The sequence below is a fragment of the Anabrus simplex genome, chromosome 1, assembly GCF_040414725.1.
Source record: "Anabrus simplex isolate iqAnaSimp1 chromosome 1, ASM4041472v1, whole genome shotgun sequence".
Lineage (NCBI taxonomy): Eukaryota > Metazoa > Arthropoda > Insecta > Orthoptera > Tettigoniidae > Anabrus > Anabrus simplex.
Window position 1 is genome coordinate 510764033 of NC_090265.1, and position 22298 is coordinate 510786330.

Below are 22298 nucleotides of genomic sequence, written 5' to 3' on the forward strand. Positions count from 1 at the left end.
AGATCCCCGAATTGAATCGCTTTAAACCTGCAACTTGTTCGAATGTTACACACGTTGTACTGAGACTCTCGCACTGCGCCTCACCTCTTGTTTCAGAACGGGCCACTATGTAGCGCTAGTAGTAGCATTTCGATCTACCTGCACGGTGCCTATAACTAGCATTCAAAATGGCGCCTATAACAGAGGTGCATACCAAATAGAGACCAGTGATTAATTTTCTTTTGGAGGAAAACCAGGGCATCACAGATATTCATAGGCACTTGCAGAATGTCTACAGTGATCTGGCAGTGGACAAAAGCATGGTAGTCATTGGGCGGGGCGTGTTTCATCACACAACAAGGTCGAGCAAACCTGTCTGATCTGCTGCGTACCAGCCGGCCGCACACAGTTGTGACGTCTGCAAAGTTGGAACGTGCGGTCTCCCTTATTCGAGGTGATCGACGGATCACTGTCAAATACTCGCTGCTGAACTTGACGTCTCTTCTGTTGGTAGTGCTGACACACTTGTCCACCGGTTGGAGTATTCAAAGCTTTGTTGCTGCTGGGTTCCTTGACACCTAACGGAAGACCCTAAAGAGCAAAGAAGAAACATCTGTATGGAATTGCTTGCTCATTATGAGGCTGAAGGTGACAATTCCTTGTCAAACATTGTCACAGGCGATGAAATAGGATTCATCACTTCGAACTAGAAACAAAACGACCGGGCGAGTTGGCCGTGCGCGTAGAGGTGCGCGGCTGTGAGCTTGCATCCGGGAGATAGTAGGTTCGAATCCCACTATCGGCAGCCCTGAAGATGGTTTTCCGTGGTTTCCCATTTTCACACCAGGCAAATGCTGGGGCTGTACCTTAATTAAGGCCACGGCCGCTTCCTTCCAACTCCTAGGTCTTTCCTATCCCATCGTCGCCATAAGACCTATCTGTGTCGGTGCGACGTAAAGCCCCTAGCAGAAAAAAAAAAAAAAATGAACAAAACGGCAATCCATGGAGTGGCACCACACCAACTCTGCTGCGAAGAAAAAAGTTTAAAACCATACCCTCGGCTGGTAAAGTCACGGCTGCGGTCTTCTGGGACTCTGAAGGGGTTATTCTATTCGATGTCCTCCCTCTTGGTGAAATGATCAACTATGAAGTGTACTGTGCTATTCTAAGGAAATTGAAAAAATGACTTCAGCGTGTTCGTAGTCACAAAAATGCAAACAAACTTCTCCTTCTCCACGGCAACACAAGACCTCACACAAGTCTGTGCGCACCCGACAGGAGCTCGCAAAATTTCAGTGGACTGTTCTTCCTCATCCACCTTACAACCCGGATCTCGCACCTTTTGACTTCCATCTGTTTGGCCCAATGAAGGATGCACTCCGCAGGAAGCACTGCATGGATGATGGGGATGTTACCGACGCAGCACGACGTTGGCTCTGACATCGACCAGTCGAATGGTACCATGCAGGCATACAGGCCCTCACATTAGGGTGGCTTAACACCGTAGCATTGAACGGAGATTATGTTGAAAAATAGGGTCTTGTAACAAAAGGATTGGGGCATAACATGGTGTATTTGAATCCTCAACAAAACCAACCTGCTTTTAGCAACAAAAAAAAAGGGTTGCTGTAAATATTGAACTCCCTTTGTAGGTTTCCAGTTAGCTTTATACCTAGTGTTACGTCAATAACTTGACTTACTTTACTTATTTACTTTAGTTCCCGCTGGAACATAGAGCATCCACAAAGCTGTGCCTTGCTCTCAGGCCAAAGGACATCAGTCCAGCTATGCTTCGTAAATGTTTCTTTGATTATTGAATTTAAGGTATGCAAATAATTAGCCCATAGTACCAGAGTTTGGTGGTGGGGCTTGCCACCTAAGCCTCCAATCAGGCTAATTTTCTGTTAGGGATTACTCCTTTAGTCTTTGAGGATCCCTTCTCCCCAACAGACAGTGATTGTCCTCAGGAAAGTGGAGTGCCTCTTCTGCCAATTACACCCTTCTGAAAAATCTCCTTCTCTGCTGCAGCTGCCCTTGAGGACTTTACCATAACCCTGGCAAGGAATCTTGTCATTTAGCCTGGTCCCTCACCCTGGACCTTATTGGCTTGAGTGGCCCTGCCAAGAGCCGAAGCTCCCGCCACCATCAGTCTCGGGGTCACTGAGACACGCAAGTCTCCCCACCGTGTCAAGGTACCAGACTATGGGGGAGGACATCAATAACTTGCCTTCTTTGAATGTTAACAAAAGTTAACAGAAGTAAGCTGATTACCTTTATTGAAAGAATTCAAATATCTTCTTAGCAAGAACTTCATTAGTTGATGTCTGTGCTTCCCCATAAAATGTGATGAGCATTTGCATCAGCTCCCAGTATGAGTCCCTTCCCCTTCTTCATTTCAATGTTGAACTAAGTCCCTCATTACTAAGGAAAGTTGATCGTTCTCTTCATAAGGTAGATATGCTGATGAGATTATATTTTATCGCCTGCATTCTACTTATGCATTGTTGTAACACCCCTAGAACAAAATCTCCCATTGAGAAATATGTTTATCCAATTCTTATATATATAAGATCTGAGACCTTGATCATTACATAAAATTCGAGGGGTACACTATTATTCCTCCAGTATAATTTACAAGGAGTGGCCAGACCCTGCGTCCAACTGATATCAACAAGCTTCGATGTACCTGTTGGGGGACACTCACAGTAACTCGTATAGAAGAATTTAGGTCGATGCGCTTTCGTTTTCGGAAAATATAAGGTCAAATGTCATAACGCAGAATCCGCTTTGGACCAAGTTGATGTGATAGGAAACTCAAGGCGAACAAATTTTATGTAATCATGTCAGGTCCCCAACATAATAATTGCCGAAAAATTGTTGAATCCCCGATTCCAATGCAATGCGTACCGGTATATACTTGGAGAGTTACACCGCAGTCATCCGGAGCGGTGGCTGAGTGGTGACCTTACTTGTCTGTGAACCTTGACGATGTGAGTAAGTCTCTTGTCACAGCTATATTTTTTGTACAAAATAAATTATTATTTGAGGGAACATGAAGATTAAAATGGAACAAAAATATTGCACAAATTGCAATAAACTTTATTTCCTACTTGAAATTAATATAGGCCTACATGTTTTCACAAGACCATAAGACCTATCTGTGTTGCTGCAGCGTAAAGCAACTTGTACTATATATATATATATTGTACTGAAATGTAGCTGTGTCGAGACCCAAACTCGCGTTGTAGATGTTCACCAACAAGTACGGTGACCAATCGGTCCCTGCTCCGGTTGACTGCGCTGTAACTCACAAAGTATACAGGGTGTTTCAAACCTTTTGGGTCAAATTGAAACAGGTGATCGTGGGTCCACAACCGATTATGTTGTGATAGGGAACCAATGGTCGGAAATGCATATTTATATAAATCAAGTATTGATTAGGTGGAAAATCCAGGTTTATAATTGTTATTGTTAGAACTATCAATACGGGGCTAATGAAGTTACTAAATTACAATATGGACATACACAGTGTACACCGCATAACAACAACGTAGTTCATAGTAATTGTTCAAAGTGGCGACCGCCAGTCTCGATGCATGTATTGCAACAGCGCAAGCAGTTCTGCTGCACTCTCGCAAAGATCTCGGGTGTCTGTTGTACACTGGAACAGGCAGCGGGTGATAAACAGTTTACACCTCTGACCACCAAACAGACATATTGTACACAACTTAGCTCATAGCATGTATGTCATCACACCGGTGCATTAACCTGTGCTGCACGCACACCATTATCCCTGGTGTCAGTTGTCCATTGCATCAGACAGCTTCTGATGTGTTCATGGTGAAGTGTGTTACCGTGTACAGTGCATGACGCGTGGTCTAAGATGGAACATTACTCGTCACGAGAGTTGGCAGACATACGTTTAATGTATGGTGCGGCAGGATGTAGTGCCCGTAAAGCAGCATGAATGTACAGAGAACGCCTTCCCAACAGCATCATCCTAATTGGAAGAAGTTTTATCTCCGTGGATACCAACTTATGAAAGATAAACGCCAGAGAGAGTCGGCCAAGCTTCGCACCAAAGACATATCTGAACACCAGACTTTGAGGAGATGGTGTTGAATCGTGTGGCCGACCACCCAGCAATAAGCACCCCTCAACTTGCCCGTGAAAGGTACACTTCGAAGGTTACAGTATGGAGAGTACTGGCAGAGCAGGTATTACACCCTTATCATAAAGAATGTGTGCAAGCACTGGGATTTTGAGACCCACATTCACTTCTGTCAATAGATTATCCACTGCAGTGCTGTAGTGCCAAACATTGTACAGTTTGTATTGTTCATGGATGAGCCTCGTAGACCCGTGATGGTACTTTTTAACAGCCGCAACAGCCACGCGTCGAGTGAGGACAATCCCCATGCCACACACATCGGTGGCCACCAGCAATGATTTTCTGTCAACGTTTGAGCGAGCATTGTCCAAGATCACCTAATAGGACCTTATTTGCTGCCTCCCTGTTTGACTGGTCCACATCACCTGGCATTCCTGCGAGATGTGCTGCCATACTTCCTGGAGACTGTCCCCTTGTTGTCCACGAAAGGCTGTGGTTTCAACACGATGGTGCACCAGCCCGTTTCAATGTTAATGTCCGCGAGCACCTGAACATTACGTACTCATCGTTGGATTGGAAGGGGAGGTCCTGTCCCATGGACAGCGCGATCGCCAGATCTCAAACATCGGGACTTTTTCCTCTGGGGTTACGTCAAGTCATTGGTGTATGAAGCCTCCGTAGAAACGGATGAAGACGTGCTTGCTGGGGTCCAAGCTGCCTGTCTCCTGGTACAACAGACACCAGGGATCTTTGAGAGAGTGCAGCAGAACTTTATGCGCCGTTGCCATGCATGCATTGAGACTGGCGGTCATCACTTTGAACAATTACTATGAGCTATGTTGTTATGTGCTGTATGCTGTGTATGTCCATAACACAATAAATATGCCTTTTTGACCATTGTTTCCCTATCTCAATATAATTTGTTGTGGACCCATAAACACTTGTTTCAATTTGACCCAAAAGGTATGAGACATCCTGTAAATGCATTACATTGGAATTGGAGATTCATCAGTTTTTTGGAAATTATTAGGTTGTGGACCTGACACATTTAACTAAAATTTGTTCACCTTTTAGTGTTTTATCACTTCCTCTTGGTATAAAGTGGATCCTGTGTCATGATTTTTGACCACCATTTTTTCGAAAAGGAAAGTGTATTGATCTAAACCCTCTACACGAATTACTCTTGAGTGTCCCCCAACAGGTACATTGAAGCTCGTTGAAATCAGTTGGACGCAGGGCCTGGCCTCTCTTTGTTAGTCCTCCTATCTACCCTTATATACACAGTGTTCTTGAATATGTCTATGCTGTCTAAAGCAAGCTTCCTACTGAAAATGGTATCGTATTTCCGTTTTGAGAAAAGCAAATGATCATAAATGTGACTTTCAATAAAGGACATTCAAATATTGATAATCGTTTCAAACCATTTTGATTGTCCGTTGCTTAACTGGACACAGCTGTAGCACTTCTGGTATAGCATTTTGACTTTGTCAATTAAGTACTTTGGCACCTTTAGGTCTTCCAGACATTCCCATATATTGTTTCGAGTAACACTATCATGTGGTTTTTCAGTGTCCACAAATGCAATCACAAGATTTTATCTGTATTCCCAATACTTTTCTGTCAGCATTTTTACTGCAAAGATAGGATCCACAGTTCTTCGAACTTTCCTGAACCCATGTTGTTCTTCCTCTAGCAAAGGTTCCACTATCTTCCTAAGTCTCATTTCTATGATCTTTTCCAGCAGCTTCAGTGTGTGTGACAACAGCGTGATGCCTCTGTAATTTCCACATTTTCATCAGTTGCCCTTTTAGAACAGTGGGATGATGACTCCTTTACTCTAATCTTCTGGGATTTTGTTTTCTTCCCAAATCACTGATAACACTCTATATAGCCAATTTATGCCCAGTATTCCAGCTGCCTTTATCATGTCTAACCTGAGATCATCAAAGCCTGTGAACTTCCCATTTCGCATGCTCTTTAGTGTTGTTTCTACCTCAAGACATGTTAATCGGTATTTGTTGTTTTTGGCTTCATCTACACTAGTCATTGGTGGTGGTGTTGCCCCCATCTCCATTTATCCTCAGTATTGTCGTCATTGCTGTCAGATTTCATGCTATCTGCTTTCATGGAAGGATTTGATAGGATCTTATAGGCCCTTATGAATGCCAGTATAGTAGGTCTACTGGCTCTTTTCTTAATTGTTTTAGCCAAAAGTTGGTCTTCCAGAATTACTTTCTTGTCTATTAGTTTCAAGTACAGTAGAGTCTTGTTAATCTGAACTAATTGGGACCAGAGTCTGTTTGGATTACGAATTTTTCGGACTAACCGGAAAATATTTTCTAATAATAATATTATTGTTTTTACTTTCCGCTAACTACTTTTACGGTTTCCGGAGACATCTAGGTGCCGCCGGGATTTTCTCATGCAGGAGTTCTTTTACGTGCCAGTAAATCTACTTACGCGAGGCTGACGTATTTTGAGCACTTTCAAGTACCACCGGACTTAGCCAGGATTGAACCTGCCAAGTTGGGGTCAGAAGGCCAGCGCCTCAACCATCTGAGGATAATAGCTTCTGCAATGCAGTACAGTACATACTGTAATTTGAAATGTCCATTCTTTAGCAGTTACATTAATAAAATACTGTATAAAATTACAGTAGAGTAGTTAAGAACCCGTAGAGGAGAAAACGACAATGAAAATGACATTAGCGAGTAGATGGAAGCTGACTGTCATCAATTACAAACAGACCAAGAAATTGTAGCTATGGTGGAGAAGAATCTGGATTTGATGAGGGACAGAGTGACGACGAAGAAGACCACAGTGAACAACTAGTGTCACATTTAGATGCCACGGCCGCCTTAGAACTTGCCGTACGCTACGTCGAGCAAAACTCTGCTGCTACACCCACTGATGTGATGTTTATGAGACGCTGGTTTAACACTGCATGTTCGAGTAGGTTCCAATCACTACAGCAGAAGAAACTAACAGACTTTGTAAAGATAAACTACCAGTGATTGATGGTTTATGATGTGTATTTAATGTTTAAATTATTCTAGTAAAATATGACTAACAAAATGCAAGTTAATCTTCATTCTATAATATGTTCTTTCTTTTCAATAAAGAGAATTATTTTAAGAAAATTGAATATTTCAGTTCGGATTAACGGGACTCTAGTGTACTGTACTGTTTTCATCGTCCTGATATCGGAATAAAGGTTGTCATACGACATTATAAGTTTGCCATGCACGGTAATGAGATCGCGAAGATTACGTAATTGGGCCATACGTCAGAAAAGAATGCATATATTAAGTAAAATAGGCCGTGATTTCGGAATGTATATATTACAAGTAACAACTCTCATTATTGTTCCGTATTGAAGATGACGTTAGGCATAGATATCAAGGATAATTTAATAAAAAACCACCTATTCAATACTTTCCACGTTTAATGTGGTTATTATCTACATGATTTTATGTAGACTTATTTGGTCAGGTACATGTTTCACCCATTATGAATTCATCCCTACACCCCAAGTCCCAAAAACAAGCCTCTTTCTATAATTTAATTTATAGAGCTTTAAAAATTCCTCTTTCTCCCAACAATTTAAAAATTGAACTGAAGTACATAAGGAATCTTGCTCAACTCAACGGGTTTAAAATAGATATGGTCAACCGTTTGATTAATAAAATCAAAATTAAATTGTCCACTAACCTCATCCCAGAAAAACCTAAAAAAAACTAGTTTCGCCACATTTACATATAACAACCCAGCCGTCCATCAGATCGCAAATACTTTAAAGAAGCACAATATCAATATAGCCTTCAGGACAGTTAACACTAATCGAAACATATTTTTTAACCACAACAAGGTCAATCACAATAGCAACCATTATTCAAGGTCCGGCATATATAAACTAACATGTACACAATGTGGTTTTTCTTATATCGGACAGACTGGCCGCAGCTTTAACACGAGATATCTGGAACATTATAACGCTCAAAAACACAATAAATACTCAGCGATGAGCCAACATATGAGAGAAACGGGCCATCACTTTACATCCATAGAGAAAGATCTTACCATCATTAGAAGCATAGGTAAAGGGAAATTAATGAATGAACTGGAAAACCTACACATCTTTTTAGACCAAACCTACAATAAAAATGAAAATCTCAATGACGTCAATGAAATTAAAAATCCTTTGTACGAATTAACACCTAGATTAATTAATATCGTGAATTCAGATCAAAACAAAATCCCTCAATTATTTAAATCTCCACACTCAAATGCTTCATCCATCATGCCAAAAGTTAAACCCGCCCATATTGCTTCTAGAAACTCCCCTCCAGCAACAGCACACACGCCCATAGACCAGCCTACCCCCACTCTCCCTCCATGCCCCGCCCCTCCATTACCGCACCAGTACAACACCAGGAGTAGAAATGGTGATAAGACAGGCGCTGCCGGAACAGACAGATCCATCTAGTATTAACTGAACAAGTAAGTCATTTTACAGTTAAGAGGTGTTAATTTAATACATTTTATCACAACGCGTGCTCAAAATTTTTAATTCAAAATTATTTTTCTACTTCATTACAGATATTCTTAAGATCCCTCCCAAAGACCAAGCAACACATCAACGGGAACAATTTTCACACAAGACTGTATCAAGTGTCTAGGATGTTTCTTCCCAATTAAGCAGCAGCCTAAAACTATGAAACAGCTAAATATTGTACTCTTGTCAATTCCTTGACGTTACATGAGACCCAAAGTCAAGACGCTAACAGTTTCATTCACAACGTTTTTGACCAGTCTACCTACAACAATCGGCTTTTGAATCTCCACTTGTGCACGACAACACATTTAAATATTAGTTACGTCAAGAACATGAAAATGAAAATCGTGGGTCAAACAAGCTCCAGTTTTAATATCACCCCTTCTCAAGAAAAAAGAAGATCCGTTTCATTTTATTTTTAGTTTTGAACATTTTAAGTTAACCAGAATAGAACTGCCAAGTTAAAACATATTTAATCTAAATTTATATTTTCAATCTTGACCAACCTACAATCAGTTCAAATCTCCACTTATTGTTGACGACACATCCTGTCACCAGACACGATACGTCAAGAACTTAATATGATATAGGGGTCACATAAACCCCGATATGCAATCCTCTTCACCGAAAAGAAGATCCATTTTAGTTTTGGACATTTTCCATATTAGATAGATTAGGACCAAAAAACTTTACTGTATTGACTTATGTTTGTATATATTGTATATAATGTATATAGTGTATATATTGGTATGTTTATATTGGTTAAAAAGGTCCCAAACCTTGACCTAAAGGTTGTTTACAGGCTGAAGATGCCCAAAATAATGGGTGAAACATGTACCTGACCAAATAAGTCTACATAAAATCATGTAGATAATAACCACATTAAACGTGGAAAGTATTGAATAGGTGGTTTTTTATTAAATTATCCTTGATATCTATGCCTAATGTATATATTATACGAACGTATATATTCAAGAAGGCCATGCACGTGACGGCAAAGATATTTATTTTATGAATTAAATATGCCTAGATCACGGACTGAGACGGAAAATTATAAAGGATCCATGCGGCCGTGATAAAATAATAGAAGGTTTTCAAAATTGTTAAAACAGAAGAAGTAGCTGAACAATAAAAAAATCTGTTACGCTAAAACGACGTAAATTTATCCTCGAGAAGAAAAGTTAATCTTCGTATAAAGAAGAAGGGAGATATTGCAGTAATTACCGGCTGGTGAACCTGCAAAGCGAAGGAATATTTGGAAATCAAATATATTCGAACGAATATCGTGAAGAGCGAGTTAGAAAATACCCGAACAGTAGTCCGTGTATAGACTCAAGACCGTACGAGGAATCAAGTTGAATATAACGCAGTATAGGTTGATTAGCCGAACAAAAGAAATTTTTAGAGAGCTAACTTGATATATTTTAACTGTTAAACTGCCGCAAAGAATTAACCTTGAATTACTGTCCTAAAAACCTGAATCTTAGATACAAACTTGATACTCATTCCTAAGAGTATGGATGTGAAATGAACTCCCGCTTTGGAAATGTTTCTTTCATATATGACTGACTGCTACAACATGAGAGGCTAAATCGAGGATGGAGCCGACTGTCTGACGGAGACCGCCCAGCTGTTTCTAGTATCCCGAGTCCCAAATCTACAACCTGATGGTGACGTAACGAAGGATGGAGTCGTTCCACGCAATCCTAAGATGACAACATCGAAGCCAAAGCCAGTCATCTAACGTCAGTGATCGCAAGATAAGTTCCAAAGAGTTATTTTATTTTCTTGAAATTAATATGCAGTAAATATAGTAGTTGTATTTGTAGTGAACATTGATATGTTGTTTTTATGTAGTTCTTTGTGATAAAATCACAGTCGTTGCCATCTTCGCAATGAGAGTGTCCTCGTTGACTTATTATTATTAATATGGGAATAGGTATTTCTTCCAGAGTTTACAATCAATGCCATAATATAGGAATGTTTATAATTGAGCAAGGAGAGATTTAGAATGTAATTTTCAACCATTATGGGACAAAAACATCGTATGTAAAGAGACGTAACCGCAATTTTATATTTTTAAAGAAGATAGTTGATTTCTGAATAACCTATATGTGTTTGCTGATACGACGCGATGAAATGTGAGTACATATTAACTTATTTGATTTATATATGCATTTCATTTTTAGGCTAACGTGTTTATGCGTATAATATATGAAATCTAACCCAAAAGAGTACCGCTGTAGTACATTTATGTGATGTTAAGATGATTTGCCGTCATGTTGGAAATGATAAATGTTTACGTAGGGAAGTTGTGATTTGAGTGGCATGTTAATGTGGAATTATGAATAATTCTTCGCTGTGATATGTTTATGAGAGTAAATAATGATATATTATGGTAATTAATATTGGTAAATGGAGAGATAGATATGTTTATGGATAATTTTGGCGGTAAATACGGCGTATTATGGGCCGATGGTGATGTTTGCCATATGCGGCAAAATATTAATATGGTAATGCGAGATATATTGGGTTAGTGGTACACGAGTACAATGAAATACATCGCATATTTCGTATATGGGTTACCATAAACTGTCTTCAAAGGAAATATCCAAGTAGGAAATAAAAGAAGGGAAACTTGTTGTCTTCATAGATAATATATATCAACGTTGTACTGAATATTATTGGAAGTTTGTTGTCGAGAATGAATTTAATTCATAGAATAATCCCATAATTTAAATCTCTACCACAGTTAGATAAAATAGGTTACCAAATGCATTCCTACGGAATTATTGATACCTGATTAAATATTGGTAAACTATAAAACATGTTAGGTATAATTTATATTTGAACTACGATTATAATTATTCTTTACACGATACCTACATTTAATTTTAAGGCGTTATTTGAATATTTTAACCAAATTACATGGTCGAGGTGACCAATATTTCTCATTTATAGAACTATATATATTTGAAATAGCCATTTTGGGCTGATATATATTTGGAACTTATTTGCGATTGCTAACGTCATAACATGTGTTTATGACAGAATATCAATTTGATAATGATGAAAATAAGCATTTTAAAAAAAAAAAAAAGAAAGAAACAAAAACTGATGGACACAGATATGTATATTTAGAATGGAGATTACTTAAGCTTAGGGACTTAGATTTATTTTCAACCTAAAAATATGATACTACGTTTTCAATAGAAAGAAAATGTACTTTCAATTTTTATATTCAAGAGAACTTATCCTTATTTTTGTGATGCGCCTAACTAATGAAGAAGAATACTTGAATTCGATCGAAGTTAGATTAAATTTAATTTAATTTTTTTTTAGAGAAGAGGAAGATAATTGATGATGATAATTATTAGTAGATTTACTTTTATGATTCTGGAATCATGAAATAAATTATAGATTATCCAATTTAGATGTTATTATTTTAGGAGATAGGCTAATATCATTATGATATAAATAATTTTAATTAATTAATTTTTAAAAAAATATTTTATTTATTTTCTTTCTTTTCTTTGAATGATTTGGACTTGAAAGCTTGGAATTGATTCTGGATGATGAATGGTATCGATAGTAATTTATTGAAAAGGAGATGTGGTGTCTCAGTTGATCTCACGTTAAAATAGTATGGTTCGTAGATGCAATTTAATTATCCCTGAGAGGTGTCGCGTGACAATTAAAGGATTACCATATCAAATATTGTGATATGAAAACTGAAGGTTACGACATCGCTAAAATTCTATGATGCGATAACTGTTTATACGATGAGTATTTAAAGCAAACATAGCTACCGACACTTAGCATCAATTTTATTATGCATTCATCCATTTAATGATCTGTTGGAGTGATGGATGAGTGAGGGGAAAATAGCCGGAGCAATTGTTAGGTCACCCAATGGGACGCACATATTAGAAATGGTTGCCCAATATGGTGCAAGACAGAAACCCCCCTCAGGATGGTGCAGTACTCTGTTTCAAGTCCTGGTTTCAATTGCTCCATTCTTTTGAAGAGGGCTTTAGGCTCTGTTGTTAGAACATCCCTGGTCTTAAAACTCCTTTTACTGGCTTTGGGAAGTCCTTTGCTTCGATGTCCTTAAGTACATAATTATCCATTACTTTAACTGAATTTAGATTTTGCATTCTCACATTAATATTAGAGCCCCATTTTGCAGGGAATACATTCTGAGAAGAGGCAGTGGATATCCATATTTGGTTTCATTTGCTCTTTGCAGAATTTCTAATTGGATATGTTTGACATACCAGGTGAGTTGGCCATGCGGTTAGGGGTGCGCGGCTGTGCGCTTGCATCCGGGAGATAGTGGGTTCAAATCCCACTCTCGGCAGCCCTGAAGATGGTTTTCCATGGTTTCCCATTTTCACACCAGGCAAATGCTGGGGCTGTACCTTAATTAAGGCCACAGTCCCTTCCGTCCAACTCCTAGGCCTTTCCTATCCCATCATCGCCGTAAGACCTATCCGTGTCAGTGCGACGTAAAGACACTAGCAAAAAAAAGAAAATCTTTGACATCATCTTCAGTTAGTTTATCATCAGGATAGGATTCCCTGATGATGGTCATTATATGAGATGCTATAGCTTCCTGATAAGAGACCTTAGGATCAGTTGTGTTCTGGGTCACTTTACTAGTTTAGCTTTAGACAATGTTGGTGTTGGTGTGTAGGACTGATCCTGGTTCTCTTTCAAATCCCAGTGGCTGACTCTGTTGGTGTTGTAAGAAATTGGCCTTTTTTGTCCTGGTTGCATTATGCTCCCAGTATCAGCTTGCACTTTTCCTTCCTTTCTCAGTTTTCTTCTCGCTGCCGTAGATAGTTTAGATTTATCTAAATACAATAAAACCTCGTTAGTGTGTTCCTCATTAACACGTTTTGTCGCTTAGCACGTTGTAAATTCGAAGTCCTGATTCTCATCTTATTAAATCTGTATAAAAATACCTCACTTATCACGCCACGAAGTTTGAATTTTTGCTATTACTACTTAGTACGATCACATTTTTCCTAGCCCTGAACATGTTATTTGTCATCCCTTGTGAAAGGAACATGATTTCCAACTCAGGTAAGAGTTATCGCCGCAGTTGCGGGATAACGGAAGAAGGCCTCGAATTCTTGAACTTCACAGGATAAATTGCACCTTCGGGAGCAAGCTATTAGCCTCAGAAGTGCTCAGTTTTGCTTGCTGGTTAGCAGTGAAAGTACAGAATAACACAATGAGCCTATTTGTGCTTGTATTTCGCATTCCATTCATAAGTTAGAAATGTATTTAGTGTTTAGTTGTACAGTGAAGGGTTAGCGAATATTTGTCACACGATAGCCTACATCTGGAACATAATTGTGTGGAATTGACCAGCGTGGTACATATTTGTCTTGTGATATCCTAATTATGGATACAGGAAATGTCATGAAATTCCTTACCAATGAAGACAAAATTAAAGTCTGTCGGCAAGTCGACTGGCATCCACATTTTCAAGCACGCAGAATTCATGTAAATGTTGAAACTCGCACCTTCCAGATTCGACTCGGTCATTCAAATCGATCTTGGTCGGTCGAAGTTTCGTTCAATTTAAAATGGTGGTCACAGTCATTCTGCTGCAATTGCACATGGCCGTGTATAACCTCCAATTCATTGTCTAACTATGTGACCAGAAAAATAATGTTTAATAACCAAATGGTCCGAAATAAAAGGCTTCTACCAATATTTGTTTTATAAATAGTGTGATCTACAACAGTACTGTGATATTTTCATGGGACCCGTTCAAATGTTTTCATATTTGTTGTTTGGTGTTTTTAACACCTTTCGGTGCCCTATTATTTTATAAGCCCCAGCAAAATTGTATCCTTGTGTTTTTCACACCTTTTAATACTCTCTTCTCATAAGAGTTTTCACTGTACCTGCGGATATACGATGTGAAATCCCATTATGTTGGAAAAATCATATCTAGTGGTTCCATTGCATTCAATAGTACGTTTTCTCGCTTAACACTTTCTTTTTCTTTGTCCTCTGGAGAATTGTCTCAACGAGGTTTTACTGTATAGTCTATTTACACTCCTTCCCTTCTTGTGGTGCGCTGCCACTGGCATCTGCCTGCTGATCTTGAGAAGAGTTTCTGTAGGAGTTCATTTCAGTAGATTTACTATTTTTGGTTTTGTTAGTTTCCTTTTTTTGGGCTCAAGAGTACCAGAGAAATACAAGTCACCCAACACAGAGCTCCAATGTGCTGGGAAGGCTAATTATAACAGTAAATCAATAGATGAATAGATCAGAGCCCCAAATAGATGGTTGGTACTCCTACTGGGAGTTTCCAACATATTCTAGCTGGCCACCCCTCTTTCAAATAAGCCGAGAAAGATTAAAAGAATTACGAAGGTGTGGAAGACTTCCCTAGTGGCATTACATCGTCTTCAGATCAGCCATGATATCACAATGTACTCCTACTTACTGAAGGGAGAAGCCCCACCCTGTGTGTATTTGCAGCGGTCATTTCACCGTAGTACACATCCTTATGAAATGGGGGGACCTAGGCGATTTGTTCCGTAGTCTAAAACTTCTGCGGACTATCTCCCTCATTCTACAACAGGACGAGCAGTCAGGAGACCTTGTCATCCATTTTATGAATTAGAGTGGGCTGTTTTATCGTGTAAATATTCTATTTGTTTTTAATTTTTATATTATCGGTAGCTGCGTTTTTCTTTTAACTCTGTTTTAGTCTGTATTTGTGTATTTTTAATGCGTTTTTTGAACATTGAATTTAAACAGAATGTAGTACAGTTTACATATCTGGGTAGCATTATTAATGGAAGTAATGAAATCAACCCTGAAATTAGTAACAGAATAAGATAATGGTACAACATTTTATCATTAAGTCAGAGAGCTTTTATGGGATGACAAAGTACCCAAGAGATTGAAATTAACATTATATAAAAAGTATCTCACTGATTAGTGTACCAGGCAAGTATTCGCTGGCATCTTCGAAGGGAGGGTGCGATCAGTCGTTGAGAGGAAGTTGGATGAAAACCAGTGTGGTTTCAGACCACAGAGAGGCTGTCAGGATCAGATTTTCGGTATGCTCCAGGTAATTGAAAAATGCTATGAGAGGAATAGGCAGTTGTGTTTATGTTTCGTAGATCTAGAGAAAGCATATGACAGGGTACCGAGGGAAAAGATGTTCGCCATACTGGGGGACTATGGAATTAATGGTAGATTATTAAAAGCAATCGAAGGCATTTATGTTGAGAATTGGGCTTCAGTGAGAATTGATGGTAGAATGAGTTCTTGGTTCAGGGTATGTACAGGGGTTAGACAAGGCTTTTAATCTTTCACCTTTGCTGTTCATAGTTTATGTGGATCATCTGCTGAAAGGTATAAAATGGCAGGGAGGGATTCAGTTAGGTGGAAATGTTGGAAGCAGTCTGGCCTATGCTGACAACTTGGTCTTAATGGCAGATTGTGCCGAAAGCCTGCAGTCTAATATCTTGGAACTTGAAAATAGGTGCAATGAGTATGGTATGAAAATTAGCCTCTCAAAGACTAAATTGATGTCGGTAGGTAAGAAATTCAACAGAATTGAATGTCAGATTGGTGATACAAAGCTAGAACAGGTCGATAATTTCAAGTATTTAGGTTGTGTGTTCTCCCAGGATGGTAATATATTAAGTGAGATTGAATCAAGGTGTCATAAAGCTAATGCAGTGAGCTCGCAGCTGCGATCAACAGTATTCTGTAAGAAGGAAGTCAGCTCCCAGACGAAACTATCTTTACATCGGTCTGTTTTCAGACCAACTTTGCTTTACGGGAGCGAAAGCTGGGTGGACTCAGGATATCTTATTCATAAGTTACAAGTAACAGACATGAAAGTAGCAAGAATGATTGCTGGTGCAAACAGGTGGGAACAATGGCAGGAGAGTACTCAGAATGAGGAGCTAAAGGCTAATTTAGGAATGAACTCGATGGGTGAAGCTGTATGCATAAACTGGCTTCGGTGGTGGGGTCATGTGAGGCGAATGGAGGAGGATAGGTTACCTAGGAGAATAATGGACTCTGCTATGGAGGGTAAGAGAAGTAGAGGTAGACCAAGACGGCGATGGTTAGACTCGGTTTCTAACAATTTAAAGATAAGAGGTATAGAACTAAATGAGGCCACAACACTAGTTGCAAATCGAGGATTGTGGCGACGTTTAGTAAATTCACATAGGCTTGCAGACTGAACGCTGAAAGGCATAACAGTCTATAATGATAATGTATGTATGTATGTATGTATGTATGTATGTATGTATGTATGTATGTAAAAAGTATTTCATACCAATTGTAACATACAGACTAGAAACGCTAGGAACTAATAAGAGACAAGATAGTAAGATCCAAGCAGTAAAAATGAAATTTTTAAGAACATCAGTTAAAAAGACAAGAAGAAGCAGAATCCAAAATATTAAAATCAGAGAAGAGCTAAATATAGAACCATTAGTACAGAACATACAGAAAGCAAGACTGAGATGGTTTGGACGTATAAAAAGAATGGGAGAGGAACGGGTAGCAAGAAGGGAATTAGAAAGAAAAGTTAAGGGAAAGAGACCAATTGAAAGACCAAAAAGAAGGTGGAAGGATCAGATTTAGAAGGTCATTAGAGAAGCTGGATTGGATGTGGCGGAAATAATGGAGCAGGAAAAGTGGAAGGACAGAAAGGAGTGGAGGAGGCTTGTTAACCACACCTGGGCGACTGGAGTGGAACATTGATGATGATGATGATATGATTTCGTTTCTAAGGCAATGCCTTATTCCATTTTAGTACATTTTAAACTATTTGAAAATCATTTTGTAACAAATAAGGCATTGCAAATTAGATCCACTATTTACGGTACTTTAAATTCATTATCAATTTTTTTAATAATAATAATAATAATTATTATTATTATTATTATTATTATTATTATTATTATTATTATTATTATTATTATTATTATTATTATTATTATTATTATTATTATTATTATTATTACATTTTGTTTTATCTTGTACTATTAGGGGCTGTGACCTAGATCTTAGGCTCCTTTAAACAACAATCATCATCATCATTATAATAATAATAATAATAATAATGATAATAATAATAATAATAATAATAATAATAATACTCCAGTGGGAGTTGAATTTTTCCTGTACCTTCTTCCTTTATTCTGGATTGGGATCATCATTAAGGTCCTCATGGTGGTGTTTCTTAGTTGTGGAGTATGCGTGTAAGTTATGTACCAATCTGAATGGCTGTATGTGATGATACATTGTTTTTTAAATGAGGAATGTTCTAACTATAAACATTCAGAGAGGAATGTCAAATCAGTAAAGTAATGCTTAAATAAAAGGTCAAGCCCTTTCACAATAGTGCATTCTATATCCTTAATATACGTCTCATTTCAGTCTTTAAATAGTATCCAGCTAAATAATTCTTCTTTAGTATGTCCAGAATTTCTTCAGCAATTGTGAAGTTAATGTCTTAATAATATTTTCTTTCTAGATGTAATTTATTTTTGCATTTCCAAATATAAACTTGTTATTTTAACTTGGTGCCAAGTTACCAAGTCTCACCACTACTAGCGCCAATTGTGTATCGTCTTCCATTTTAAAAAGGTTGAAACAGAATGGCTTCTGTATTGTCTGTAATGTATTTGTTTTTAATTAGGACATGTACCATTTTGTTTCCTAGTATAATTCTACCATTACAAGACTGTTCTTGTCCTCAACAATGAATCTGCTAAGTATTTTTGATTCACAGGTGACCACCTTGCGGATTGATGTTACTACTGATGGCCGTCATGCAGAAGTGGAGTTTACTACAGACTGGAAGCTGGATGCTTATCGTAGAGATCTCACTATTAATTCTATGTTCCTTGGTAAGACGTTAATGATAATGGGTGTTATGTATAATCGTGAGGTCTAACTCTTGCCTCATAAATATTAAGATACATCTGAAATGTAGATGAATAAAAATGCTTTGTTCCAGTAGTGAACTTTGCCCTTTCAGGTACATCTCGTTAGCGGATTCTCTCAGAGATACATCTCCAAATGTAGATTAATAGACTGGAGCTTTGTCTCATTGAATTGATATGGATCTCAGAATTTCTTGAGACTGCCCAGTAGGTAACTCAAAGTGATAGACGTTAGGCTGAAAGCGTGATGGCAGACTTTATGATGGCTTCACAATGGTGGAAGAAAAATGTATAAAGCCCAAAGAGATTCTCTTGCACATAATTATAAAATTCTCTGAGTTTCGTAAAGAAAATGTAGATTGTTGCAATATTCTAGAGCCAATACACAAGAAAAGAGGTGGAGATCTTTACAAAAGATGAGAAATATATTTTTTTGGCGAAACATAGGTGATTCCAGGTTTCAAAGTGGTGTGGCGTAGCCCAAGATATAAGTTTTGACCAGAAGACTTTGGCAGGAAGTTTGAGCAATTAGGTCACAAGGGGAAACCTGGATGCAATTTCCAACAACTGCACAAGCATTAGAAAATGTAAAGATCAAGTTATTGTTCTCAATGCGATTTATTTTGGTGTAAATAACTATCACATGAGATACGTTCACTTCCTTGTATAAAACCACTTTATTGTTGCTATGTCTATTCCTTAACAACACACAGTTATACACAACACTACACTACACTATTAAGGGAACAAGTACAGATATCAACAAGTTAAAACACTGGTTATTCTCTTCACCATCACACAGTCGATTCTGGAAAGTACAGATATCAACAGTCCACACACTGATTATTCACTTTGCCATCACAAGGCAAGACTGACTACCCTCTCACTCAAGTAGATTATGAAAAGTACAGATATCAACTCACTCTAACCCGCACACTATATTCTCTCACTCACTGTCGGTCTCACTGACTGACTCACACACTCACTCACGGCCTGTCAGCTTGATATATATATTGTTCAACAAACAGTCTAGAAATACTGACTTCCGGAAGTGTTCTTGCAACACACTAAATGAACACATCCGAATATACAAAGACAATTGATCAACCGGCATCTCAATTGGAGTAGATCAAACTCGAATGTTTGGTTACGGTTTATAAACACATATGGAAAGGTCTATAACATTCTTAATGTTTCTACATGTCTCTGGATAATAAGTCAGTACTGTAAGTTTCCAGAAACCTCCATATGTAACAGAATGATGGTGGATTATACCCAGTATACAAATATTACAGCGTTTTCTACAGTCTTCAACTAAGATTTTGAGTTTAGACGTATTCACAATACGTATTTGAGGTTATACAAATGTACAATACATATTTACAGGGTATAGTCATACTTAGCATTTTATTAAAGAATTAAAATATATTAATAATACATATTTGAGGTTATACAAAAGTGCAATACATATTTGCAGGGCATTGTCGGACTTAGCATTTAATATAAGATAGGTCTAATACCGATGCAGTTGGTCCGTTATTGAACATTATAAATTTTCTAGCTAACTCGTTCCTGGTTGCCAGCGTTTTGCCCCAGTGTGCTAAGTTGGGCTCATCAGTTGGTAAATAGTGCATTGGCATTGCTGGTGGCTACAAGCAGCCTACGTAGTGGTCTCCAGGGTATGCACTAACATATCAGATGTAAGGCTTTTCAGGCATTTGCTCTATTAACCAGCATTTCGTCTTAGGTCTGACACTAGACTTGTCAGAGTGGGATGTGTGAGACCCTACCCACTGACGCTGGGTGTACGCAGGTGAGCTTATCAGAAGCCTATATATAAGGCACAGTCTGATAACTGCATACGGGAGATAATTCTCCACAATGGAATTATTGCCCGCCTAGCAATTCCGAATGGAAAATTCTAAATTCCCATGGAGGTAATTAGATATTTTTCACCAATAGAGCACGTCAAAAACATATCAGATGTAAGGCTTTTCCGGCATTTGCTCTATTCACCAGCGTTTCGTCTTAGGTCTGACGCTAGACTCGTCAGAATGGGATTGTCAGACCCTACCCACTGACGCTGGGTGTATGCAGGTGAGCTTATCAGAAGCCTATATATAAGGCACAGTCTGATAACTGCATACGGGAGATAATTCTCCACAATGGAATTATTGCCCGCCTAGCAATTCCGAATGGAAAATTCTAAATTCCCATGGAGGGAATTAGATATTTTTCACCAATAGAGCACGTCAAAAACATATCAGATGTAAGGCTTTTCAGGCATTTGCTCTATTAACCAGCATTTCGTCTTAGGTCTGACACTAGACTCGTCAGAGTGGAATGTGTCAGACCCTACCCACTGACGCTGGATGTACGCAGGTGAGCTTATCAGAAGCCTATATATAAGGCACAGTCTGATAACTGCATACGGGAGCTAATTCTCCAGAATGGAATTATTGCCCGCCTAGCAATTCCAAATGGAAAATTCTAAATTCCCTTGGAGGGAATTAGATATTTTTCACCAATAGAGCATGTCAAAAACATATCAGATGTAAGGCTTTTCAGGCATTTGCTCTATTAACCAGCGTTTCGTCTTAGGTCTGACACTAGACTCGTCAGAGTGGGATGTGTCAGACCCTACCCACTGACTCTGGGTGTATGCAGGTGAGCTTATCAGAAGCCTATATATAAGGCACAGTCTGATAACTGCATACGGGAGATAATTCTCCAGAATGGAATTATTGCCCGCCTAGCAATTCCAAATGGAAAATTCTAAATTCCCTTGGAGGGAATTAGATATTTTTCACCAATAGAGCATGTCGAAAACATATCAGATGTAAGGCTTTTCAGCATTTGCTCTATTAACCAGCGACTAATTTTCTTTTCTCAAGGTTTTCAACAGGTCCACTTAGCCCACATGAGAACAACTGAAGGCAAGATAGACTCAGGGCGATACCGCACGCTATCTAGCAGTTGTTGCAACATATATGTATGTGTTTATGTAGAGTCCGGGGATTGTTAATAAAAGGATTATCATCATTATCACCATAGTCCTTGTACAGTACTGGGTACTGTTAATGAGCCTCTTCCACTTCTTCCTGTCCATATACAACTTGTCCATGGAGAACATCATCCACTGTCCATCCTCTGGTAACTAGATCAACCTTGATCATGTCTATCCATCGGGTTTTAGGTCTTCCTGCAGTTCTTTTCCCCTCCACCTGTCTTTCCAAATTTATTCTGGCTGTTCATGTATTCTCCGTCCTCATCACATGCCCATACCACCGTTGTCTGGATGTGCCGATTTGGTCTAATAGGGATGTCTTAATTCCGGCTTCTTTCCTTCCCTCCACATTTCTTAACTTGTCCATCTTGGTCTTCTGGATAGTGGATCTAAGAAATTTCATCTCTGATGCTTGCAGTCTTGATGAATCTCTTTTTGTGAGGGTGCACGCTTCAATCCCATAGGTCAATATTGGTATGAAATAGCTGTTAAACATAATCAGTTTGGCCAGTTTTGGAATCATGTCATCCCATAAAAGTGTTCTTACTTGTTGGTAGAATTCTGATCCCTTTTGCACTCTGTTTGTAATTTCCTTTTTGACTGAATTATCACTGGAGATTAAACTTCCAATATGCTGAAAGCAGCGGGAATTCCAGGAATCCAATAGCTCTACAAACTGCTCAACAAGATATGGGAGGA

General features: G+C 38.6%; 1 protein-coding gene across 1 annotated transcript in view; it reads left to right on the plus strand.

The window, feature by feature from the left end:
- Positions 1 to 22298, plus strand: part of LOC136868568 (CCA tRNA nucleotidyltransferase 1, mitochondrial) — a 131826-nt gene that overhangs the window by 15210 nt on the left and 94318 nt on the right. The window contains exon 4 of the mRNA XM_067144783.2: positions 18439 to 18556. Within this exon, the coding sequence (XP_067000884.1) occupies positions 18439 to 18556 (118 nt within the window). The remainder of the gene's footprint in view (positions 1 to 18438; positions 18557 to 22298) is intronic.